Here is a 27,581-nt window from a genome sequence, read left to right on the forward strand (position 1 = left end):
TTTTTTTTTACATGAAAATAACCTCCATTAATGATCAGCCCAGTTTTAACAACTGTTAGGGCCGGTTCACACAAAACGCGTTTTTGCTGTTAAAATCGTGAGACGCTGTTCAATGGAGCGAAAAAATGCGCAAGGTCTAGAGACACGTTTTTAAGAGTTGAGCTTCTTTTAACTTGAGCGCCGCGTTTTTTTAAACACTGTCGTGCACGAGACACCGCAAAAGCCGCGAGACCAAAGCACAACGATTAAAGACGTCTGTCTAGCGCGTGTTTACATTGAAAAACAATGGAAAAGCAGCGCAGTGGAATGGAAAAATGTGTTCTGTGTGAACGGCCCCTTACTGGTTAAATTTTCATGGCCGTGTTTCATCTACAAGCACGTTATTACACATTTTACGTCTTTTTTAAATTAGAATTCACAAGATCACATATTAATGACACTTTCCTGCACCCCATTGCTGGATGTGCGGGAACAGATTTTATTTAAATGGTAATTTTTGTTCTTTTCCTTTGTATTAATTTCTGACAGCTTCTAATAAACTGCAAAAATCATTTGGGAATGAATGCTCTCTTAGAACTTGGCAACCCGTAATTAATCTCTTTGTTCGCGTTTCTCAGTCTCGTTTGACTGATAGTGTTGTGTTTGTTTCAGTTTAAGGTGTGCCCGCAGAGTCAGTGTGTGTCCACTCCAGGCCATCGTACTGACCTGTTCCAGAGAGATCCGGGGAGTGTCCTCATCACTGACTTTTTCGGAAGTGTTCGTAAAGTGGAGATCACCAAGGACACTATCGATCTGACGTCCCCTTTAGAAACCCCAGTGCAGAGGTAAGTGTAACCCAGTCGTTAGTCTCTAAATTATCTTGAGGATAACTGTTTCCTGGAAAAATGCAGTGCATCTACTGTAGTAAATTGAGTAAATTAGCCCATTCAGTGTTGGCTTTTTTGGGACACAATGTACGCTTATATAATGCAGTTGGCTTAAACTGACTTTATAGTCATTGAAAGCCAATTTGTGGTATAATGTGTGTGGCCATGAGGATCATGTCTGTGCATTTAAGTGACAGACTTGGACTTGCATAGACTAGTCGACGCTGTCGGAAGCCATTGAGTGTTCAAGTGCGCAGTTACCATAACTTCACATGTTGACGCGCTTGTTTTTGGGTGGTAATGTGAGGGTATCTGCAGGTCGGAGTAATGGGCGTGCTGAAAGGTCTTTACAATTGGTCGCGAAAGCTAGTAACAGTGAATAGAGTACATGGATTTAGTCTTATTCTATTATAAACTATTTTAAACTGGTTGAGTGAAGATCTAAGCACAGATCTGTTATTGTTTTTATTAGTGTTGTGCCGATAGACGATAGTATCGTGTATCGACGATAGACAGAGATATCGCCGATGGCAGATGCCTTTGACGATATCAATACGATAATTGGCTCGTTTTCCCATTAATGTATTAAATCATTATTATTATTATTATCATTATTATTATGAAGCTAGTATAGTTATTAAATTAATTAGGAACTACAATTATATTTGCCTTGCCTAAATTCAAAACGACATCACCACATAACCACACTTGCGACATCAACACATAACCACACTTGCGACATCACCACATAACCACACTTGCGACATCACCACATAACCACACTTGCGACATCACCGACGCGCGCGTATGAGGACTCCTCAAAGAAAATGTTTTTAAAACAGACTAAAAAAACTACATCCCACAACGAAATTTAATTGCAAGGTGATCCATTCACAAATTGTCAAGAGTGCTTGTTTTAACAGACGCACATTCTTATACAGAGCCAAGATGAAGACGCGGCATCGTTGTTCGTCAGTATTTTGTTTCCATAGCACATTAACAAAATATTTAATGACACTAATAACACTAAAAACAATACAATTACAAAATATTAATTATAGCCTAATAATATCAATAAAATTAAACAGGCCGCCTAGGCCTAATAAAAGTCTTTAGTTCACGAAGCATAGGCCTATCTGTGAAACTCTGCCATCTGTGAAAATCACAAGCAACTTCAAACTTGTTTAACAAGAAATATTCTTCAAATGTTTTCACTGTCAATAATGTAAGTCCACAAGAGAAATATTAAGCCAGTAAATTGATAGTTGCTGTACCGTTATATCCACCGTCGTCTCTGAGAGAACGCGCCGTTAATGCAGTGAAAGCTCAGTCCGTTTCTGCTTTCATTTTCAGGGAATGAGCGCGTTTACATGCACGTTATTAACTCGATTATGCTGAATAAACAGACAATGTGTGTGGTCATGTAAACGCATTAACCCGTTTTCCTTTATCAGAGTCAAGTCATAGGTTTAAGTATAACCGATCGACTTTTAGATTTTTGCCTCTGATTTCTCCCGGCATTTAAAACCCGCGTTATTTGGGCTTATTGAAGTGCGGTGCGCATAAGTGAAGTGCATCCAGACAGAGAGAGCACTGGTAGGAGGACATATATCGCAGACTCCAACAGACCCAAGAAATTAAAACGTGTTCTCATCTCGTGCAGAAGTAGCCTACAGTCAGATACAAGAATGATTAGGATCTTTTTTTACCTCACTATACCGGGAAATAACCTGATTTAGCCTAAACACTCCACCTTTGCTAGCAAAATAGAAAAAGAAATCTCATATTTAAAACGAAGTAATAAAACAAGCAAATTGATGAGTAAATAAGCAAGTTAATAATCAAATAAGTAAGACCCGCCCCCCTCACGATAATATCGTGTATCGCCGATCTCACAGGCTGACGATAAGACGATATGAAAATGGAGCATATCGCCCAAGCCTAGTTTTTATGTTGTATAATACGTCTAGGCTAACTGTTAAAATGAGTTTTATTAATATATGCACATATTGTTCAAGGGTTAAAGGGTTCATGATTTGAGAAAATCTAATTTTCCTTAATCTTTTGATATGTAAAAGGTCATTGTTCTATAAAAACATCCTGTAACTCAAAACTTCCTTGTTAGTCCAAAGACTTTTGTTGAAACCAAGCTCCGAAAATGACTCGTTTCGGATTTTTTCACATTATGATGTAATAGTGCGACGAAAGACCGCCCCTGCAGAATCAGATCAACGCCCACTTTTATGACATCACATCTTTGGCCGTGCCCACTGGCGCGTTAGTGAGATGAGTGAGAGATGAGAGATACATATAGAAATCTGTATTCCAAATTATTTATTGATTAAATATTATTATCAGTTAGATTTACTGATAGACAAATGATTTGAAATAAATGAGAAGAGATGGAAATAAAAATGTTGATAGTAACAGCATAATTAAAGGCAATTATTGTGAGTAAAACATTTATAGAGATGAAACACTTATTTTTGTGAATACTTTTGATACTGTGTTTTCTACTAACATTGCTGAAATGCTTGAAAAAAGTGCAATTTTGATGATCCGTTGTGAGATTAGTACTAAGAGTTTAGATCATTTACACTTGCTTGTAAAAATTGGAAAATTAATAGGAAAATTAATCTGTGAGTGTTTTACTTATAGCTGTCTCAGCATATTAAGCTACTGTAGGATATATTTAAAATAAAAAATGTTTTACACACTTTAGCTTTGATATTTATTTATTTTCTTCAGTTCGGCATAATTAAAGTGTTTTAAATGAGTTTTTAGTGGTTCGAGCGGCAGTACTAATTAAGCCATTTTGAATGTTCCAGAGCAAACTGTCTCATTTAATGAAACATTAGATACATTGTGGCTGTTAACAACTTTGTTAGTGATATTGATTCTTCTAATGACCCAATAATGAATTTGCATACTGCGGTCACCATGGTTACTGTGAAATCTGCCAAATCAGGTCACACAGGTTTCCAGTATGATAAATATGACTGTACTGTGGTTTTTAAAATACTATTTACTTCCAATAACAACAAGACTTCAGTAGTAGTTTAATATACGATTTGAACAATGCTTATAAATAATTGTCATTTTTTCTCAGTTGTTTGAACATTAAAGTCCATTTTATCAGCCAAAAATTCTAAATATAGTAATATTCTTATAGAAAGAGCCGTTACTCAAACTATAAACACTGTGCTTGCATTTCACACACGTTTCAAATCTGTTAAACATTTTTAAAACTCTAAACTCAATTTCAGCATTTTACGTCATGTTTTGCATGTGCTCGTTTAGAAAGCATAGCATTCAAAAATAATCACTATTATCATGTCGCACGTCCTGATTTTGCTGAGTTAGACGCGTTCCTGGGTCAACTTATTTTGCATAACATCAGAGGGAAATGATAGGTGGATAACAGCACCTATGTAGAAGCACCTATAACCTTGATTGTAAGTCTAAACTTGACATAAACTGTAAACTTGTCCCTTAAATCTGATTGGTTGATTGGAATGTTGGTCCAGGAACATGTAGTACTTGGTGAAATCAGGTTCTGCCGTCATGTCCTCTCAGCCTAAACCTGAGCATAATCATTCAGACGGCATTCAGAACCTCACTGTGAATAAAGTTGCCACAAATGGGTCCAAACAAAGTGCTGGAATGAGAGGAAATGTACAAGAGGATGGAGGCCACTGAGGACATCAGTCTTAGAAGAGATCTGCGCTGCTGCAGTTGACCTTTTCCGAGGCGAGCTGGAAGGAATATAAAATATGAATATGTGCAGGAAAATTGTACGAGCATCTAAATTGCTGAATCAGAATAAATGTGTTTTTTTTTTTTTTACATTCGTCTTACAAAAGATATTTCTCTGGTGTTGGTTGAATATTTGGCGATTTTTATTTATTTTTTGTAGTTTTCATGTAACATGCAGTACTTTTAGGACTTTATATATATATATTATTATTTTTTTAATTATGTGTTTTCATTCATGTCCAAACCTATAGTCCTTTCTAGTACTGAAGTTTTTTATTTTTTATTATGCCCCTTTTTCCCCCCCAAAAGCACAAACATAATACTTATGACAATAATAATAATACTAATAATAGCACAAAAACTTTAAATAATAGCTCATAAAACTTTTCAGAAATGATTTAATTTGACTTAATTTGACTTGACTTGACATGTTTATAAATATACCTAAAAAGTCTGAATTAAATTGAGGAAAATATATTTTAAATAGTGTATAATTTTGTTATAGTTTCAGGAAAAGTGTTTGAGCAGTAGAATAAACGTGCATGTTAATAGCATTTGCAGGCATTGTGTTGTGAAACATGTTGGCCACAAGATGGCAGTAGTATTTCTTGGTTTACTAATTTAAAAAGAAAAAAGAAAAAAGATCAGATTTTTTCTCTGCTGTCAAACTAATCTGTAATGCAGACTGCACTGTGTGTGGATGAGATTAGATATACATATATTAGATTCCACAGCATCATAGTAAAGTGAGTTAACTTTATCTGTAGCTCTATTGGACTAGCAGCAGCATGTATGATTAAAATCACTTTGCATTTTGACCTAAATCTGAATATACAGCACATTGTTGTGCTTTTGACCAGAAAGCCTGTTTGCATAATTATTTCATTATTCATTATATCAGGTCACAAACAGATTATGTAAACATAATTACACATTTCTTTCTAATCTTCAAAGATAATTTATATCTAATTAGTGTATAAAAGCTAATTAAGCTAAATCGTTCAGGTCTTCCATGTCTCTATTATTATTTTTGGTTACTGTAAAAACAACATTATTACTGTTTGAAACTCGGGTTGGACTGACCTATGAGTGAAATGACTATGACTAGAGTAAACAGAAACTGAGAATTCAATGAATGACATTATCATATGATGAATAAATAAATAATTGATGAATAATAAGTTAATAAAAAATGAGATCAATCACCTTGTTCCACTGAAATGTAGCAGAACACTGATGATTTTCACCAGGTATCGTGTGAATTGTCCTTCCTCTGGTGTTTTACATTCAACATTGATAACTGTATTACATAGAGTCTTACTAGAGTTTGCTAGGGCGTTGCTAGGCAGTTGCTACGGTGTTCTGGGTGGTTACTAGAGCGTTTCTAAACGTGAAATCTATCTATCTATCTATCTATCTATCTATCTATCTATCTATCTATCTATCTATCTATCTATCTATCTATCTATCTATATGCATGCCTTGTTTTACTGCGGGGGCGGGGGCGGGGGGGGGGGGATTAGTCCCATCAAACTGAATTATTTTGCTTATTTATTTACTTGTTGTAAAATAAACAAAATTAAAATCTGCTGCAGGCTTACACTTGATAAGTTATTCTATCGGCGTGACACAAGCTGAATTGCTTGGATCCACTGGAGTCTTCTTTAAGCGTCTTTTTTTATATTGGTTAGCAGGAGAAAAAAATACTTTTTTTTTTTTTTTTTTTTTTTAAAGGCTTTTTCTTTCAAAAAATACCCCAATCTAGTGGAAATTACTCTTCATTCATAAACTATGGAAACAGGATTTATTTCTCCTCATGCTAAACCAGTTGCATTAGACTGTATCCTGTTAAAGTCACATGACTAAAATGACCTGTCAATCAAAAGAAAGCAGACATAGCAGATGCTTGACATAGCAGATGCAGTCTACTTGTGATAGGTTGTGTAGCATCTGTTCGTAAACATTTTCTAAATGTTTAAATGTGAATGGTTCATCCATGCATGTTTTCTTTTTTGACCATTTAATTAATAATTAAAACATCACTCGATTTTCTGGTGAAACAACTTCTCTCTGGTGACACATGCAGGACTTCAACCATTTAGTCCACTTAGGCCCCGTCCACACTACTGCGTTTTCGTTTAAAAACAGAGACCTTTTGCTACGTTTGCACCTCCCGTCCACACTAAAACGGCAAAAATGGAGACCCAAAACGGAGAAGTTTAGAAACGCTGCTGACCCGTTTTTCGTTTTGAATCTCTAGAGGGCCTTTTAGTCTGGACGGGTCAAAACGGAGGACTTTAGAAACGATGACATAGTAGAGGCTCACGCTCGGCTCTATGATTGGGTGTCATCAGTCAGGGCGTATATCTTTGTTATCACTGTTGTGCAAGTAAATTCTGCATTTTACAATGCTATAACTGCCTACATGCGCCGGAGGCAAGCTATTATTCGAGCGATCTGTGACAATTCCCGTGTGTCCGTACATGTTACCGACCGTACATGGAGCGTCAGTTTTGGGTTAACCCGGGAAGAACCAGCGCATGGTGGGATAATTTTATCAATGAAGTTGTGCACCGGCACGCGCATGCCCAGTGTTGGTGAATGGTCACGTGATCCGAGTTTTCAGTCGTTTTAATGTGGACGGAGATCAATTCTAATACGCAGCTAAAACGCTGGTGTGGACGGAGATCGTATTCGTTTTAATTCTCCGTTTCTAAACTAAAACGCAGTAGTGTGGACGGGGCCTTAAACCCCGCCTCTTTTCTTACAATCGAATGCAACTCCTCATTCAGATCTGCTGCCATCCAATCAACATCTGATGAACCAAGTCATTTTTTTCTGTTCCGCTAATCCATTTGACTCAGTATGTCTCAATATAGAAGAAAAGATTAGATGTCTACTTGCCTGCATCGCAAATGTATGTGTTGCGAAAGGCATGACAGTTAAAAAATAATACTAATAATGGTGAATTTTCATTTTGTTCTTAATAAGTGATATTTCTCGCATGGCAAAAAAAGGTTAGGTCACCGGTTCGTCAGCATATCCACTGAACCAGCTGTCAACCAGCTCTGTCTGTTTCTTTGGGAAAGGGGAGTATTCTCTTTTGTCCCACTGCCACGGCCTGTCACGACTCTTATACTGGCACGTCTGTGGGTGAAACGGCAGCATATGCACCTGAGGGAAGGTCTCTGTCCCGTGTCTCTTTGCTGTCTTACAGCTGTCATGCATGGTTGGCGTCTCCCGCTCTCCTCTACCATCAGGCTGCCTTGACAAGGACATCAGTCCACTCTTTAATGCCTGGTCACCTTGCTCACTCTATCCGGGCCTGTGACCGTATGGACTAGTTGTGTCACATCTGGAGAAATGCATGTCTGTCATGTGGCAGCGGCGCGCTTGCGGGACGTCAGGGGTGGACAACTTTCACTTAACCTTCTTTAAAGTATCAAATATACTGAGTACCACCTTTGACTTTCTTTATTCTGTGGGACACAAAGGGGGAACTTTCAAGTCAAGTTTCAAAAGAGAATAATGCCTTGACAGTATCATATATGGGTCATGAAATATGTATATAAATTAACTGGATACTTTATTAGGTATTTATACATATAGCACATGACCGCATTATTTGACGAACCAGATCATTTAGAACAGATCATTCATTCCAGTTTTGAGAACCAAAATCTTTTTATTTTTTTTGTAATTTGACAGCCCCAGGCCATTTTTGATATGGCACTTTATACAATACAGATTGCTTCAAAGCAGCTTTATAGTAATAAACAGGAAAATAACAGTTTTAAGGTTACAAAATTCTTCAATTATGTAACAAATTCCATTTGACCAGTAGAGCAACGCTTTATGATGCATTAAGAATCGCATGATCTATATTATTCTGACTTCCATTTTTCTGGGCTTACACTTTTGGCACATTTTTTCTTGTAAACGTAGAGCAAAAAGTTCCTAAAATAACCCGATATGTACAGTACTGTTCTGTCTCTCTTTTAGCTCCGCTTACAGTTTTGACACGATTCTCTCACTCATTGAGTTTTGCAAACGTGAGGAGGAAGGCAGGTCCACCTTTTCTTTGTAGCAAATCTGATTGGTTCTATACCACCGAGACATTTATCTTTATTTGGTTCAGCATTGTTCTCACTGCCGAAATGGTACTTTTAACGCACACATACACTGCCGTTGAAAAGTTTGGGATCGGTACGATTTTTCATGTTTTTAAAAGAAGTCTCTTATGCTCACCAAGGCTGCATTTATTTGATTGAAGGTGTACAATTTTGTCTCTAGTGTCTTTGGACAGCTCTTTGGTCTTGGCCATGTTAGTAGTTGGATTCTTACTGATTGTATGGGGTGGACAGGTGTCTTTATGCAGCTAACGACCTCAAACAGGAGGTGGAGGTGGACATTTTAAAGGCAGACTAACAGGTCTTTGAGGGTCAAAATTCTAGCTGATAGACAGGTGTTCAAATACTTATTTGCAGCTGTATCATACAAATAAATAGTTAAAAAATCATATATTGTGATTTCTGGATTTTTTGTTTTAGATTATGTCTCTCACAGTGGACATGCACCTACGATGACAATTTCAGACCCCTCCATGATTTCCAAGTGGGAGAACTTGCAAAATAGCAGGGTGTTCAAATACTTATTTTCCTCACTGTATATATATATGAAAAACTGAATTAAAACATGGTCCTTCATAAGCTGTGTACCATTAGGCTAGACTCCCATGTGTTCATACTAAATTTCAAGCTGGTGCGCATCATTTTGCCTTCATAGACAATAGTGTCAACCCCAGCATCAAATTATATTTCAAATGTAGCAAAGATGGTCTTCAAAAAAACCACAGAAAAAGTCACGCAGATTTGGAAAGGCATGAGGGTGAGTAAATGATGACAGAGTGTTCCTTTTTGGGTGAACTAACCCTTTTTAGCATACGTAGTAGAACATCATGTTCCCCCGTGTTTAAAAGCTACACAACTCTGATTTTCTCTCTGTAGTGTGACATTAGATGCGTGACGACGCTAAATCATTCTGTAGCCATCCTGTTTTCCGCCTCCTTTCCTCCGCAGTCTTTGCTGCTGTATCAGAGGGCTTCCATTAGGTAAATTAAGTTTTACAGAGGAGGCTGGTTTAATAGACTCCCCACTCGTCTTTATGATACGTGCCCACTCTTTACGAGATTGTATTGTAATTCAGGTTTGCCCAGGGTGATGATGTTGACTGCCTAGCGCAGGTCTCAAGTCTCAAAGTAATTAAATGTCAGGTGATGTTACGGAATGAAAAATAAATCAGGAGGTGCGGCGTGGGCATAAAAGAAATGAAAGTGTGCTCTCCGTACACACTCGCCCCCTCTCTAGACACCTTCTGATGGTTTTTCATATGCATTGACCAAAACTCTTTCAATTGAAAGGTCATCGTGAAAATAGTTGCAAAATTGCTGTGACAGATTAGCCTCATATTTCCGAGGAAAGCATCACTGCTTAGGGTTTTCAACAAAAATCTGTAGGTGCATTCAAACTAACATCAATTTACAGTTGCAAATCCACAGGAGGTCATTCAATTTCAGTGAGATTTGGCGATTTCCGGCGCGCATGAGCAAGGACTTTAAAGTCTGCATGAACCAAAAGTTGTGACCAACTTCAGTATTGTGACATATTTTTAAAGGTCCCTTATTGTCAAAAATGAAATTTCCTGGCTTTTTTCATGATAACTGAGGTCTAGGGGCTATGTAACTACCATATAAGTTTCAAAACAGTCAATCCACAGACAAATGCAAGGTCATGGGTTCGATTCCCAGGGAAAGCAAGAGCTGATAAGAATGTAAATGTGTACCTTGAAATGCACTGAAGTCACTTTGGATAAAAGCATCTGCCAAATGCATAAATGTGAATGTAAATATGTGTTGATTTCTTGAACACAATGGCCAATGAGATGCATTTAAGATAGAATCCACTCACCGCTCAAAACTGAGTTTTTGTTCTGGCAAATCCTCTGATTAGAACAAACGAAGTGTTGACATTATGAAAGATTTTATGTGCAGTCAGCTTCATTGATAATAACGGAGCTTTGTGAGATCGCGATGAACTGAGATGTCAGCTTTTTAGGAATTATTAAGGGAGCGCACTTTGCACTATTTCTATCATACCAAACCATGCACGCAGTAGCCTATGCTTGCTTTTATGTTAAATTAACAGTGGTTTGTGAATGTTTATGCTTTAATAACAAATAATTTATCTCCATCATTACAGGTGTTTTATTTACCTTACTTGTGAGCATCACCAAGCCACAGCAGGCTACAGCATACATGACCCTAGTCACTTGTGGTTGGCCTGGCCGTGCGTCACTCAGAAAACAACTGGCCAATCAGAAGAGAGGCTCATGAATATTAATTAGACAGGCCAAAAACGAGCTGTTCTTGGCAGAGCTCCTGAGAAAGGAGCTGTAAAAAGATATTGAGATGGTTTTTGGTACTTATACTGCAAATATATATTCTTAAGGACATCAAAACCTAAAATAAAACTTCAGAAAGGTGTACAATATGGGACCTTTAAGTGAAACAGAATATTCAATTCAATATTCAATATATTATAAATAATAGATGGAAGGGCTTGATTTCCAAACCATCAAACTGATGTCATCAAATTAGGAACACAATTCCAGAGGAGCAACACACTTTCTGATTTTGACTTGAAATTTTGAAAACAAAAAAGTTTTTTTTGTGGTTTCATTTGCACAGATTATTTATTCACTACAAGACTACTAATCTGCGCTAAGTAAAATCATGTCAGTTTTGATTTCAAGAAGACTTTAAGGCCATGACATACCAATCCAACAATCGTTGAGCACTAGCCAGAATCATGTCGTTGTTTTTTTCATTCGATTGAATGTGTTTAATTGGTGGGGTAGCCTGTTGGTGGGTAAGATCATTCAAAAACAGAAGGAAGTGGCGAAAAGCAAGCAAAACAAATCAAGAGGGCTAATAGTAAGGCTGTATCCGAAATCGCATACTTCCCTACTATATAGTAGGGCTGGGCGATATATCGCATGACATTGTTATGCACATCTCGTCAGTAAATCAAGTTGGTTCCTTGATTAGTAGTAAATCGCCATCACCTGCTCTCAAATGGAGCGGCATTTACTACACAGAGCCGTAGTTCACTGACAAGCTGAGCCATATCGCATTAATTATCGCAGGCGATGCGTCCGCGATAATTAATGCGTTATGGCTCAGCTCTGTGTGGTAAATGCCGCTCCATTTGGGTGGATGCCAGAGTAGCTAAAGATGGCCAATTCTACTTCAGGCAAAACAGCCAGGTTATATGCCGCAGAGTACCAAGAAAATATATCCTGCCAATATGGAGTTTTGGGCAGAACCAAAAAGAATGAGATAAAGTTCCCTCTGCGCCCTGACATCGATCAAAAACTGGAGACACTTCTGGGTAGATCTTGTGGAGTTTAACTTTAGAATAATGCAGTCTATGTACAATTTTGAACTGAATTAACTGAAGTCTTGCATTAATAGAACAGCTGTGTATTCTCTGTAGGATTTCAGACCAGAGGTTGTCAGATATGTTGATTCCAGCATCCTTTTCCCAAGCTACCTTGAGATAATCAGAAGAAATGTTTAATTGTGAAGAAAAGAGAGAAACAAATTGTGAAACCATATGCCTAGAATCAGGTGCTTGTCGCACTAGGTTAAAGAAGCGGTGTTCTTCCTGCTGAATCCTATAATCACAAAATGCTTGCTGAGCATAATGCCGAATCTGCAAGTATCGATAGAAATGAGAGTGAGAAAGACTATATTTACCAAGTAGGTGTTCAAAAGAGGCAAAGCGACCATCTGTGTATAGATCATTAAATGTAGAGAGACCCTTGTTATTCCACAACTGAAAGATTCTATCGCTCAGACCGGGTGTAAAATTATGATTCTTACAAATAGAAGAATGAACGGAAGGCTGTGTGATACCAAGACATTTCTTAATTTGTTGTAATATTCTTAAAGAGCTATGTACTACAAAATTGTTAGTAATGCTCTTTAAAGGAGTATTTAAATTGGAAAGTAATAAAGCAGGAAGAGAGCTCTTGATTACAGAATGAGATTCCGTATGAATCCAGGTAGGAAAATCATCAGTCTCAATATGACATTTCGAATCTTTACTCCAATACATCAAGGCTCTTACATTTGCTGCCCAATAATAATGTTGAAAGACTGGCATTGCCAGTCCCCCCATCTCTTTAGATTTTTCCAAGTGTGCCTTTGAAATACGATGAGTCTTAAAACACCAAATGAAAGGGAAAATAATAGAGTCTAGATTTTTAAAAAACGATTTAGTTATAAATGGGTAGATTCTGAAACAAATATAGAAACCTTGGAAGGACCATCATCTTTATAGCGTTAACACGACCTATTAATGATAAAGGCAAAAGCCTCCATTTTTCAATGTTGGATTTAAGGCTCTTTATTGCAGCGATAAAATTAAGTTTAAATATATCTTTGGGATCTAGGGGAATAACCAATCCTAAATAAGTGAAATGATCACGAACAATTTTAAAAGGGAGGGACTCAAAAAAATTTGTTGAAAAATTATTTCCAAGGGGAACAAATATACTTTTATTCCAGTTGATAGAATACCCGGAAAAAGAACCAAAATGTTTTATTAAATCCATTATTGGAGGTAAAGAGTCAACAGCATCTTTTAAAAATATGAGTAAATCGTCTGCATATAGAGAGAGCCTAGTCTCTACTGGCTCAATTTTAATGCCACTAATAGAAGAATGGTGCCGAATACTTATAGCCAAAGGCTCCAAAGCCAAATTAAACAGTAAAGGACTAAGGCAACATCCCTGCCTAGTCCCACGGTAAAGTGGAACATAGTCAGATTTGTCTAAATTAGTGACTACCGCAGATTTTGGGTTTGCGTAAAGCATCTCAATGTATGTACGAAAATTTTTACCAAACCCAAACTTATCTAACACTGAATATAGATATTGCCACTCGATCTGATCGAAGGCCTTCTCGGCATCTAAAGAAATAATAGCTGCCTTAGTCCAATGAGAATCTACATTATACATAACATTTAACAAGCGACGAACATTTGAAAAAGAAAATCTTCCTGAAATAAAACCCGTCTGATCATGGTGAATTAATGAAGCCAAGTGTTTACTCAAACGAAAGGCCAACACTTTTGCAACAATCTTCTGGTCACAATTAAGCAAGCTTAATGGTCTATAACTAGAAGGATCAGTGTCGTCCCTATCTTTTTTTAATAACAAGCAAATGTTTGCTTCATAGAGAGTACGAGGAAGTTGTTTATTTTCGAAAGAATGATTTATCATTCTCAGCAATAGCGGAGCAATGATATCTGAATGAGCCTTATAGAGTTCAATACAGAACCCATCGGGCCCTGAAGCCTTACCATTCGGAAAGGACTTAATAGCCTTCAAAATTTCCTCTAATGTGAACTTTTTGTCTAGATCCCTTTTGGCATCCTCACTAAGCTTTGGAGTGTCTATTGTGTCAAGAAAGTCAGTAATATCTGAAATGGGCACATTACATTTTGAAGTAAAAAGATGTTTATAAAATTCCAAAAAACGAGAATTAATTTCTTTTGGATTTGTTAATAATACACCAGAGTCTGATTTAATTTGAAAAATAGCTCTATTAGCCTGTATTCCTCTTAACTGCCGAGAGAGTAATCTTTCCGGTTTGTCACACAACTCAAATTGCTTTTGTTTTATCTTAAGCATCATATTACGGACTTGTTCACTCAAAATATTATTATACTCGTACTTCAGTTTTAGCATTGCATTAAGATCTGACTGAGATTTAGATAGTCTATAGGCATGTTCCATAGTAGGAAGCAAGGTTTCAATTTCAGCAAGCCGTTTACGTTTCGCCTTCTTCCTGCTCGATTCATAAGCTATTATATTACCCCGCAACACTACCTTAAAAGTCTCCCAAAGAGTGGAATCAGACACATCGCCTTTATCATTAAAATCAAGAAACTGCTTGATGTGAGAGGAGATGTATGCATGAAAATTCTCCTGCAATAATAAACAAGGGTTTAAACGGCAATTGTACTTTGATTGAGACATAGAAAGGTTAAACACCATAGTAAGCGGACTATGATCAGAGATTATAATATTGTTATATTTGGTCTGTATTACGTTCGAAATAAGTTTAGAATCAATAAGAAAATAATCTATTCTAGAATATGATTTGTGCACAGGAGAAAAGAAGGAATAGTCTCTGTCAGATGGGTGTTGTAGTCTCCAAATATCAACTATATTAAAAGACTTACATAAATTATTTAAAGTACTAACTGAACGTAAAATGTGAGGGACCTGAGTGGAGGAGCGGTCCAAATAAGCGTCAAGATAGCAGTTAAAATCACCACCAATTATTACATTAGTAGTACTGGGGTCAGGTAGCAAATCAAAAATCTTTTTAAAGAAATTAGGATCGTCAAAATTTGGACCGTAGATATTTACACATGAAATTGGGAATGAATTTATATGACCAGATACTAAAATATATCTTCCCGAAGGATCAGAGATGACAGTAGACAAACGAAATGGGACAGATTTTCTAAATAGGATAGCAACACCCCTGGCCTTTGAAGAAAATGAAGACTGATAAACTTGCGAGATCCAGTTAGATCTAAGGCGTCTCTGCTCTGTTGGTCTGATATGAGTCTCTTGCAAAAAAATTATATCGGCAGAGAGGGACTTAAGATGTGCAAATACTTTGCCTCTTTTAATCTGGTGTCCCATACCTCTAACATTCCATGATACAAATGTGACGTTGGTCCCCCCAAAAGCACTATATGCATCAACCTCCGTCATCGAACTTGAATATCACCAATAAAAGAACAAAGAAGGCAGTAAACACTGTACTATAATTAGCCCAGAACAGCCCATTGTAACTTACCCCCCACCTATAACCGTTTCCCCAACTGAAACAGTGAAACTCACCCATTACCAGGAAGGTAGCAGAGCAAAGGGAGAAAAACAACAACAAAAAACTTACTCGGTAAGCTGTAGAAAAAGTATCACTCGTTCTCCCCTGCCGCTGACAAAATACCAAACATAGACAAAAGTGCTGTCAAAAACAGAAAGAATCGAGGAAGAGCTTAAATGAACAATTTAACAATCCGCCCTAATCAGCCAATGCACCAGCACAATAAATCAAAATCAGTATGAAGTCATTTGTTAAATAGAGAGTCCGCATATTTTCGTGCATCTTCTGGTGAATCGAAAATCGATATGGAGTCTTTGTACTTAACTCGCAACTTTGCAGGAAAGCGAAGAGAACAGGACACCCCAGCTTCCTTCAAAGCTTTCAGCACCGACCCGAATGCGCGACGTTTGGAGGCCACCTCCGCCGTATAGTCCGGGAAGATATGCACCTGTTTCCCCATGTAATGCAGCAGCGCGTTGTCACGGCTCAGCCGGAGGATCAGGTCCTTGTCGCGGTCATGATGCAGCTTCGCAATAATCGGACGCGGCCTCTCGTCTTCTGTAGGCTTAGGTTGCAGCGATCTATGTGCGCGATCCACTTTGACAGGTTTCGGGAACTTGTCTTGGCCGAACAGAGTAGAGATTAACCCAGAAACAAACTCCGTAGGATGACCTTGCTCCGCTCCTTCTTTTACTCCCACAAATTTCAAGTTTAGCCGACGAGAGCGGCCCTCCAGATCATTTACTTTAGCACGAAGAAATCTGTTGTCCGAACGCAGTTCGTCACAGATTTTCTCCACTTCGTCCAGATGTGAATCACAGCCGGTCATGGCTAATTCCAAATCTTCAACTTTTTTCTTAACACCTGCCTGTTCGGACTGTAGATTGGCCAGCACGGCATCCAACACGTCAAGACGAGTATTGATAGACAACTTTGTGTCCTCAATGAGCCGTTTTAAATCGTTGCCTTGCGTCTCAATGGCTGCAAGTATAGTGTTGGCGGTGGCTGAGGAGAAGGAATCGCTCATGGCGTCGCCATCCTTACTCTGTTGCGAGGCCTTCGAAAGCTTCTTGGAAGTCATTACTACGTTAACTGTAGCCAGAAATTTTACTTTGGACACACTGCGGCAATCGGCAACAATTAAAATAAAAGCTGTAACATAAAACTTTGGGCGAACTGGTATAATGACGGATATATTAAACAAAAACAGGAGTCAACTTTGAGGAGACTTAAAAAGAACGTCTACTCCATTCGCCGCGTGCTAGCGCCCCCCGGGAGAGGATTTATGAATGATACTATGCAACTGATGCTGGTGATCATGTGATAAAGGCAACATGCCAAATTTATGTCCAGATTATTTCCCTACTATATACATACTATATAGAACATACTTTTTTAGTGGTAGTGAAGTAAATACTTATTCAAAATAAGGACCTACTTAAGAGAATATGCCATTTTGGACACAGCTAAGCCTCATCTCATTGTATATTCGCAGCCCTATGCTGTGTTCGAAATCGCCCCCTGTATCTTCATTCACTATTCCCTACATTACTCCACTAATTTAGTCCACTGAGAGAGTTAATTAAAACGAGTGAGTGAATTCGGACACTGAGTGCGCTGAAGCGCTGCAGCGTTTGCATGGTTTGTACTGTTTAATAATCATTTCAAACGTAGTTAACTGGCAGCTCCAGTAGTAATGAAAAGATTTATCTTGAACTGTCATGGAAACTAGCATACATAAACCATAATTAAACAATCTAATTATTGATTTAAAGGCAATATATACCTGTATGATATTACGCTGTAGCCACATTGAACCAGCGGTTTGGAAAATGGATGGATGGATGATTCAGCTGGGGGCACCGTCTTTTGGTCAGACACGGAAATAATTCGATGCGCGACTCTCACAGTGCATTATGGGTATTCTCTAGCTGTTGACCATACATCAGTTGTACACTCGTTGTGGTGCATTGTGGGATTGAATGAGTGCACTCAGTAAAGTCCACTATCGTTTTGGACACCACTGCAAATGGCTGTCCCCTCAAATAGTGCCCTATTTAAGGGTATAGGGGGTGATTTCAGAAGCCCTAGTTCTTCTGGTTTTCTGTTTTTGAATGATGAATACAGACTACTGCCACCTCCTGGCCTGGATAGTTATTTCCTCTCACATAGAGACAGAACGTACGTGCTAGTTGGCCGACGACTGTAGTCTTTGCAGTGTGCTCAAGTGCAACTTTTTGACACAGACATGGACAATGTGAGACAACACCACAGCTGACTTTCATCGCTGCTAGTTCTTTGATGTCTTTTTAGTGTTTTTGGGCCTTTATGCAAATGCGGTGTGATGTAGCAACAGCCAATGGAAGAAATATAGTTGGATAGTGTTGGACATTGCAGTTGAGTAGCAACTAGGGCTGGGTATTCGCAAGCTTCAGTTCCGATAACGAATCAATTTGATTTGACATTGATTCGTTTGGATGTATATCAGGTACATTACAAGTACGCTATGGGAAAAATACTTTTACTAGCTAACTATCACATTATGGTCATTGAATGGCTTTTCTAAGGTAAATGCAATGTTACGCGGCATTATTTACAAGCTGTTTTATTGACATCTTTATGTTTTGAAACATAAATTTTGTTTTGAATTGTTAGTTGAAACAATGGTTGAGTGATTACATGAGACATGATGCATTTCGGTTGTGCTGTATCTTTCAGCAAAATGAGAACTGAATAAAATTCAGAACATTTTTCAACTATTTTCAGCCCTAGGAGCAACCCCACAGATAATCTGTCAAGTATTAGGTTTTGATGCATACCTTGTAGGGGTGTAAAAGTGCACGGTTGAATACTGTGTTGTTTTAACCACTGCATGTGCGGAACTTTGTGTGGAATGTAATTTCAAACTCAAGAGTTTCCCCCCTTGTTTGGGATGATATCGTTTATATCGATATTCTTTGATGTTGCAAACTCATCTGAAAAGTAACAAATGACAGAGTGAGCTTCTGCCAGATAAGTGGATGATCCAATTTGAGAACATTTCCAAACATGAGATGCGCTTTATGTTAAAGGACAAATCCAGTGAAAAATGAACCTAGGGGTAATTAACACATGGTTACCGAGTCGATCGTTCCCTGCGATGCGTTTTCATGAAAATCGAATGTAAAGAGTTTTATCTTTAAAAACAGATTAGCTCATAACAGTAGTATATGGGGCACAGAGTAAGTAAAAATAAATCGCTAGTTAATACCACTAACAAGGCTCAAAATAGCCTCACACTAACACGGTAACATAATGAGGGTCCTTACATACAAACCGAAGCATTGAGAACTTTGTAAGTGTACAGACAGTTTAATAAGAAGATACTTTATAAAGACAGTACATTACGCGTTGACATGCAGGAGCCATCTTGGAAAACAGTCTCGACTAATCGAGCCACGAACGCCGTGCTACGTTAGATTTCACAAACGTAATTCCTATCAACCAGCTCACTTAGCACGGCGTTCGTGGCTCGATTAGTCGAGACTGTTTTCCAAGATGGATCCTGCATGTCAACGCGTAATGTACTGTCTTTATAAAGTATCTTCTTATCTTAGCCTAGTTAGTGGTATTAACTAGCGATTTATTTTTACTTACTCTGTGCCTCATATACTACTGTTATGAGCTAATCTGTTTTTAAAGATAAAACTCTATACATTCGATTTTCATGAAAACGCATCGCAGGGAACGATCGACGCGGTAACCATGTGTTAACCCTAGGTTCATTTTTCACTGGATTTGTCCTTTAAGCTCTTTAAACTAAATCATAAACATGGCTTGCCCTACTGTCAGATGTTTGTGTTTTAATGTGTTTGAGATGTGTTTTCCTCAGTGCACAACTTGCATAGTACAGTTGTATACTTGCATGAAAATGTTACAAATTCACGCAAGTATTTCCATTTATTATCCTGACAGCAAGCGTGTACATGTTTAACTTTGCAGACTTCAATGAACAAGTGCCGGCAATGCATGCTCAAAACAAATGGAGCGGATTAGAATGGGAGCACTGCAATTCTCGATTCTAACCTTATCAAAAGCATCCAAAGGTGTAAGCACTTCAGATCTCTTCCCTCAATTACAGCACCATAAACTGTGCGGTATGTTAGTTCCAGCTGCAACAACATTGACAGACTTTTTTTATTTAAATACAGACATAGTTTGTTCAGTAAACCACTGTTTAATAAAAAAAAAATGTGTTTTGCTGGACCAAAAACATACCACACTGTGACTTCAAAACTGACTTCAGAACTGTAATTTTTTGTACAGTTACATCCCTAGTAACTTGTCCCACACCATTTTGACTACATACATGAATTACACCTCAAATTGTGCGGCTTGTTGGGGAGATTCTTAACAAGGATTTGAAGGATTGTTCTGAGATCTTGGGATCAGAATGTCATAAAGAGGGTGGGCTATTTTGACTGTCTTCAAACCACGAAACAATCACACCCTAGCAACCTCTTAGAAACACGTTAAAACTTATCCAGAGCATATTAGCAACCTCATTGCTGGAATTGTGAAGTTTTGAAAACGTAAATGAAAACAATTGTTGGTACTTGTTGGAATGAAGCGATTTGTTACATTGCTACTGCAGTGTTTTTATTGCAGTTTCATTGCTGGTGTGCAGATGTTGTAGCTGGCAGGCTCACAGTAAATAATCTTGCTGTGTTCTTGTTGCTTTTCCGTTTTGCAGTAATTCAAGTCTAGCCATTTAAACCGAGACCAAAAGTGGTTCAATGTGCCTATACCATACACATGGCTAGAATGACAGGCCATTTTGTCACCTAATAGAAAAAGCCTCATCCCGATGGGCCATGAATTTGCTGTCCAGGCCGCTCATTGAAATACAAGAGTGATTTGTCGGCTGAAATGCTTTGCCCAACTATAGATTACCAATTGCCTCCACTCTCCAACGCCTCATTCTTCATACAAACACCTTTCAGTTTGTTTGCTGTTTGTTCAGTGAATAGCAATGACACCTCTAAAATTACCTGTCAGTCACCACCCCCTCGTCACCCAATGCATATTTGAAAAGCTCGATTTGTCCTGCTAACCATATAATACTATTGCTTCAACTAACTCTGGATGCAGAACATTTTTTCCAAATCTAGTCCAGTGGGATTTCATGAGGGTTTTGTATCGCTTACTCTTATCTTCCCTTTATTCATTATAAAGGAAAGTTGTTTTTGTTGTGGTACCTTCCACTCCAGATCATACTCTGTCTCAGTCAGTTGTTGTGTGGAATTGAGAGCTGCATTCTGAATTCAATTTCAGCAGCCACTCATGTATGAAGTCGGAGACAGCCGGGCTGAAGCAGACTCTTTCGTCTGGTCCTGCCTCTGAGCTTTGCTGGTCCACATGAAGGCCAAAACATCATCCCACCACTCAAACGAACAGACTGCAGGCAATTTCGGAAGGGGGTGGCTGTACGTTGATGAGGCTTTGGCTTCTTCAGCCCACTGTATAATAATGTGGTTAGATTAGAGGGTGCTTCAATTTTACGGAAGACAAAACAAATGATTTGTTTAGTCTGAAAATATGGTTTTGTTGTTTTGCCGCAGGCAAAGTTGGAAAACATTACATTTAAAAAGGACTTGTTTTGTCTCCTGTTAAGACAGTTGCCTCTTCTTGTTTTTTTCTTCAGGTCTGGAAGTGCCGATCTACAGATCGAATCGTTGACGTATGTGGACCAACTTCCAGTGGCTGAAATTATTCATCAGGTAAGTCTAATTGTTAAATGTTGTTGGAATATGTAAATGAGGAAATGGTTGATATGGTCCATGATTGTGATCGTTCTAAATGTACAATTGATTATTCATAAGATACGCATTTCTTTTTCAACTTCATACATTTATCTTCTTTGAAAAAAAGGCTTCTTTGTTTATTTTTTTGTTTTAATGAATGTACATTTATTTGTGTTATATTACTGGCATGAAATTACAGGAAATTAGTTAACAGCTGCAGTGTGGTTTTAAGTAGAGCTACCAAGGGAGTGACTGTAATTTTGACATCTGCTTTCACAATCCATTGTTCTTTTTTTTTTTTTTTTTTGCTGTTGTAGCAAATGCAAAAATGATATTTGCTATGCTCTTCCAGTCATTTAGCAGTATACCCTAATATAGTTTACTTTCGAGTGTTATTTGCATATAATTTACATCTGATTATTTATTAGAGGGATTGTTTACCCAAAAATTAAAATTCTGCCATCATTTACGCACCCTCATATTGTTCCAAAGTCGTAAGACTTTCGTTCATCTTCGAAACATAAATGATGATCTTTTTTAATGAAATCTGATAGATTCTGTTCCTCTATAGACAACTACGCAACTACCATAAAGAGATTGTAAAACTAATCCATATGGATTGAGCGGTTATATGATGAACAGATTAAATTTAGGCTTTTATTAACAATTGATCAGCAAACCTAAACAGAAGCTCAACCAAACCTGATTGACACACAAGAACAAACCTCATTGGTTCTTGCGGAAGCTCAAACGTCTTGCGTAACAAACGAGAATTAACCTTATTGGTTCTTGCTGAAGCTCAAATTGCTGCGAACACAAGAATGAACCTTATTGGAACCTTACGATCTCTTTATAATCTTTTTGATGCATCAAAGTGGTAGTTGCGTAGACTGTCAATGGAGGGACAGAAATCGCTTAGATTTTATTAAAAATATCTTAATTTGTGTTCTGAAGATGAATGAAAGTCTTACGGTTTGGAACGACATGAGGGTGAGTAATGACAGAATTTAAATTTTTGGGTGAACTATCCCTATAAATCATTTTATTGTCGTCTCTGCATCCGTTGTAATTTCATAAAATGTTTCTGGCCTTAGAGAGGTCTGAATTAATTTCAACCATTTGCATATCGGCAAAAATCCTTGCAAACCACCTAGAAATGAACCAAATCTTTGAGGTGGACTGGACACTGACTATTGTATTACTTCTCTTAAATTTCTGCTTAAATCTAGAACATATTTCAGTATCATTTTTTTTTTTTTTTGATACTACCAGAAATTTTCCAGGATGTGATATATGGATTGTCATATTCAATTGTGTATGAGGAAAAAAAGGCGATTTTTGCCATCCAAACCCCAGGGGCTTTAAGAAATCATCTGGAGGACTGCAGCATATTGCTAAAGATTCAGGCCTGTCATGAGCCATGACTGTCTTTAGAGTGATGATATCGAACTGTCATAACCGAGCTATGCAATGACATTCATAAATATGTGAATGTTCTATTCTGGATAAAAAGACAGTGTGAGGCAGTGTGTGTAGCGGGATGAGTCGTCCTAATAGCATTCGTTCATTCTGTATTCGGATGATTGGACGCTCCCTCCCACTGCGTGTTGGACTCTATTACTGGCCTCATGCTGACTACATCAGAACCATTGATCTTTCTATCTCCATCTCTTCTTTCTCTTCATAAATTTTTATTAGTGAGAATGTTAAAGGGTTAGTTCGCCCAAAACTAAAAATTCTGTCAGTAATTTCCCCCATGTTGTTCCAACCCCGGAAGACTTTCGTTCATCTTCGGAACACAAATTAAGATATTTTTGATGAAATCTGAGAGCTGGATCACTTCTCCATAGGCTTCTATGTTATTAAAACTTGCCGGCCCAGAAAAGTTAGTAAAGACAATGTTTAAAATAGTCCAAGTGACTACAGTGGCTCAACCTTAAGTTTATCAAGCGATGAGAATACTTTTTGTGCGCAAAAATAATGATTTATTCAACTATTAAAGCTTCCGGGTTGTACATCAACACGTAGGCTCACTATTGGCTGACGCTGGTCATGTGTGTGATGCGTGTGACGTACAACACAGAAGCGCTGCGCTGTTTCACTACGTGAACTCACTCAGAGGCCCACACAGAAGAAAATTAATAGTTGAATAAAGTCATAATTTTTGAATTGTTTTTATGCACAAAAAGTATTCTCATCGCTTGATAAACTTAAGGTTGAGCCACTGTAGTCACTTGGACTATTTTAAACATTGTCTTTACTAACTTTTCTGGGCCGGCAAATTTCAATAACATACTGTAGAAGCCTTTGGAGGAGTGAGCCAGCTCTCAGATTTCTTCAAAATTATCTTAATTTGTGTTCCGAAGATGAACGAAAGTCTTCCGGGGTTGGAATAACATGAGGGTGAGTAATTACTGACAGAATTTAAATTTTTGGGTGAACTAACCCTTTAAGCAGAGACTCTCTTTACTGATTCCTTTATTAAAATATTACTTCTGGACAAAATGCCTAAGCATTTAAAATGATTCTGTCTGAATACCAAACACTATGATCTCAAATTAATTTAATATCTCAATTAAATTCAGTACTTAAATCAGTAAATAACTCTTAAATCAGTTCTTTATTTGCCATTCCCTGTATGCCCAAACACTTTCATTTTCTCGTTTTTCTTTTGTACCTCCACAGTCTTACACTGTTTGATTTTAGCTCATTCTTTCTGGCAGATTTGCTTCAGTTGGATGGTGATTGTGCGCCACAATTTTCAAACAGAGCAACAGATTTTAAGGTTTCTAGGAAGAAAATGAGTCTTTTATAGGGTGCTGTGTAGTATGTTAACCAAATATAGTAAGATACAAACCAGCTTTGGGCAAATTCTCCTTTGCTACATGGTTATTTAGGGATAATGGCAAAAGCAAAGACCTCATTATTTCTTAAACTCTGATTTAGATTAAGAATATGATCAAACCCCTAATACCGTTTCCTAACCAAACATAATGCAATATAAGATACCTTTTTTGTCCTAACCAGCCAAAAGATGTAAAATATGTTTTGATTGGCAGTGGTTTTGTCGCATCGAAAAATGTACGAAGAACTTGGGGTCAGAAAATGTACATTGTCGCAGTTGGTTTGGACATGATGTAACCCTAACCCTGTAATTAAAGTCCAACTGAAATCAGAATTGACCCTATTTACTTTGTTAGCGCATATTACTAGTCTTGTGGTGAAAAATTAGTCCGTGCAAGTTAATACGCAGAAAAAAATTGTTTGCCGTCGTAATCTTTAATCAAAGTCTGAAAAGTTACTTCCGGTCTGGAATGGCGTTCCTTCTCTGATGATGTAGGTTTGACGGCTTGGGTTGGGAAACGCTTAACCACTCCCCTCAAACCGTTGAGATGGAGATGGAGAGGAGGAGCGCTAGAGTAAAACCCTGCCCTCTGTTCAATATTCCTTTTCACTGGGAAATACGTCACAACACTGGAGAAGTTGTTTGCAACTTCCGGTTCACGCGGACTTTAAACTTTGGTGTGAATTTCTTTCTGGACTTGTATTACAAACATGAATGATGCCACAAATGGATTAACATTGAAGGAGAGTTCAGAGTTCAAGCCATCAGAATATCATAGAGATTCTATGATAGCAGAATTGAATGCAAATGAGCAGTGGTGTGATGCGGGACTGTTTTGTGAATATTAAGAATAATAACTGAATGAATGTAATGCTCAAAAAAGTGTGGTTTTCAGGTCAGATTCTCCTGTGTCACCTCTTCACAGATAATGAAGGTGGTGTTCTTGCTCTATTTCAAAAAAGAGAGTTGTGCAGTGTTATAAGAGTGCTGAATGGACATCTTTCCTTATCAAGCCAAAGATGTAGTCACATTGCGTCATGTGGTATAGAGACTTTCAAGAGCCATTTCAATTGGATTCACATTCTTGTTGCAGTCTTAAAATAGTCATTTTAGTCATTCTAAATTAAACATAATGTTACTTATTTTTGTCGCACTATAACTATTTTTTTCAATTGTAAATAAATGAAATTATACTTGTTTGAAAAAAGTAACTTGGTATTATAGTGTATTTTTAGCAAGTACTTACTGTAAGTTACACAATCTCTCTCTCTCTCTCTCTCTCTCTCTCTCTCTCTCTCTCTCTGTCACTCTCTCTCTCACACTCACTCACACACACACACACACACACACAGCCTAATTTAAATATTATTTCTAATCATGCCTTTTGCTGGTTAAAGAGTGACTGTTTTTTTGTTCCCCAGATCAGATATTCATCAAACTTTGTAGACTGCAAAATGGAAATGACATTTCCTCCTCCATTCAGAACTTATATACATGTTTGATTTGCAATGTAGCCAAGGACCCATTAAAATTTGATTATGACTGATACTTTAAGATAATTTGTAAGTGAACATCTGTTTAAAATGTGCAGATATTTTCTAGTTTAAGATGTCTCTTCTTAGATTCAAAATGTTTAATGATGAAAGTTCTAAAGTGTCTTAAGACAGAAACATTAAAGAGCATTTTTAGAACAGCACAGAATTATTTAAGATAGCCAAGGATGAATAATTCTACCTCAAATTGCTCTGATACTATGTGCCTAATTCACTGAATAGTTGCATCACTTTTGTACGCATTAAAGGGATAGTTCACCCAAAAATGAAAATTAGCCCATGATTTACTCCCCCTCAAGTAATCCTAGGTGTAGCTGACTTTTTTCTGTCAGACAAATAGAATCGGAGTTAAATAAAAAAAAATGCCCTGACTCTTCCAAGCTTTATAATGGCAGTGAATGGAGGATATGATTTTGAAGGCAAAAAAAGTGCCCATCCTTCATAAAAATTGTATTAACCACATGGAGCCGAATGGATTACTTTTATGATGGATAGATGCACTTTTTTGGGCTTCAAAATCTCGTCCTCCATTCACTGCCATTATAAAGCTTGGACGAGCCAGGACATTTTTTAATATAACTCTGATTGTATTCGTCTGAAAGAAAAAGTCACATACACCTAGGATGGCTTGAGGGTGTGTAAATCATGGACTAATTTTCATGTTTAGGTGAACTATCCTTTAAAGGTTGTATCAGTGATTTCAGGCCCAAAAAAAAAAGATCACATTCATCTAATCTTTCCTAACGTCCCGCTAGCTGCCCGCCCCATAAGCATGCTGTCAAAAAAACGCATCTCTGTAGGCAGCCTAGGCTCTGAAATCTGCACACAAAAACAGTTGGTTTCACCACCACTCAAAACCAAAACAAATAGTGTTCCAACCAATCACCGACAGGGGGAGGGTGTTGTGAGGTTTTGTGCTCGTGCACGGCTGCACACGAAGTCGGAGCTGAAGAAGAAGCTGGCTCAAAACCTTACAACACCCTCCCCCTGTCCGTGATTGGTTGGAACACTATTTGTTTTGGTTTTGAGTGGTGGTGAAACCAACTGTTTTTGTGTGCAGATCTCAGAGCCTAGGCTGCCTACAGAGACGCGTTTTTTTGACGGCATGCTTATGGGGCGGGCAGCTAGCGGATCGTTAGGAAAGATTAGATGAATGTGATCATTTATGTTTGGGCCTGAAATCACTAATACAACCTTTAACATCTGCATCATATTACCTCATCACCCACAATCCAGTTTAACGAGGCACAATTTGTGCACCATAGTTCAGTTAAGTTATTGTCATTCTTTTCAGTATAAATATACCTCCTTTCACATGAATTGTAATAATATTAATTCCTGTTTTTTATTTATTTTTTATTTATTAATAAAGAAATAATATACATTTTTAATAGTTTTTTTTTTATTATTACATTTTCTGTTGATCATGGCAAGAGTAATTTAATTTATATGTTAAAATTATGGAGAAGGGCAGTATAACTCCATACATCCAGTAACAGTGTTGTCAAGCTCATTTACAGTATTTAAAGAGCTTAAGAGGAATGCTGTGAGTCTCAATAAAGTATGCCAGATAACAGTAATCTGCTGTAACCTCTACCATCGAACGAGATGGAGACACTAATGGTCAAAAGCTTGGAATAATTAATAAAGAATTTGTTTTTATTGTTTATGCTCCCCAAGGGTGCCATTATTTGATTAAAAATAAAGTAAAACTTTAGTAATATTTTGAAATACGATCACAATTTAACAGTATTGAACTGCTGTCTGTTTTAATATGAATTAATGTTTTAATTTTATGCTTATTAGGTT

The 27,581-nt window shown here is 37.6% G+C and overlaps 1 protein-coding gene across 1 annotated transcript in view; it reads left to right on the forward strand.

The window, feature by feature from the left end:
* pigk (phosphatidylinositol glycan anchor biosynthesis, class K) overlaps positions 1–27,581 on the forward strand; it is a 51,315-nt gene that overhangs the window by 13,616 nt on the left and 10,118 nt on the right. The window contains exons 9-10 of the mRNA XM_084119692.1: positions 652–824; positions 21,275–21,350. Coding sequence (XP_083975818.1) covers positions 652–824; positions 21,275–21,350 — 249 coding nt within the window. The remainder of the gene's footprint in view (positions 1–651; positions 825–21,274; positions 21,351–27,581) is intronic.

Source organism: Abramis brama (assembly GCF_963993115.1).
Source record: "Abramis brama genome assembly, chromosome: 7".
Taxonomy (NCBI): Eukaryota; Metazoa; Chordata; class Actinopteri; order Cypriniformes; family Leuciscidae; genus Abramis; species Abramis brama.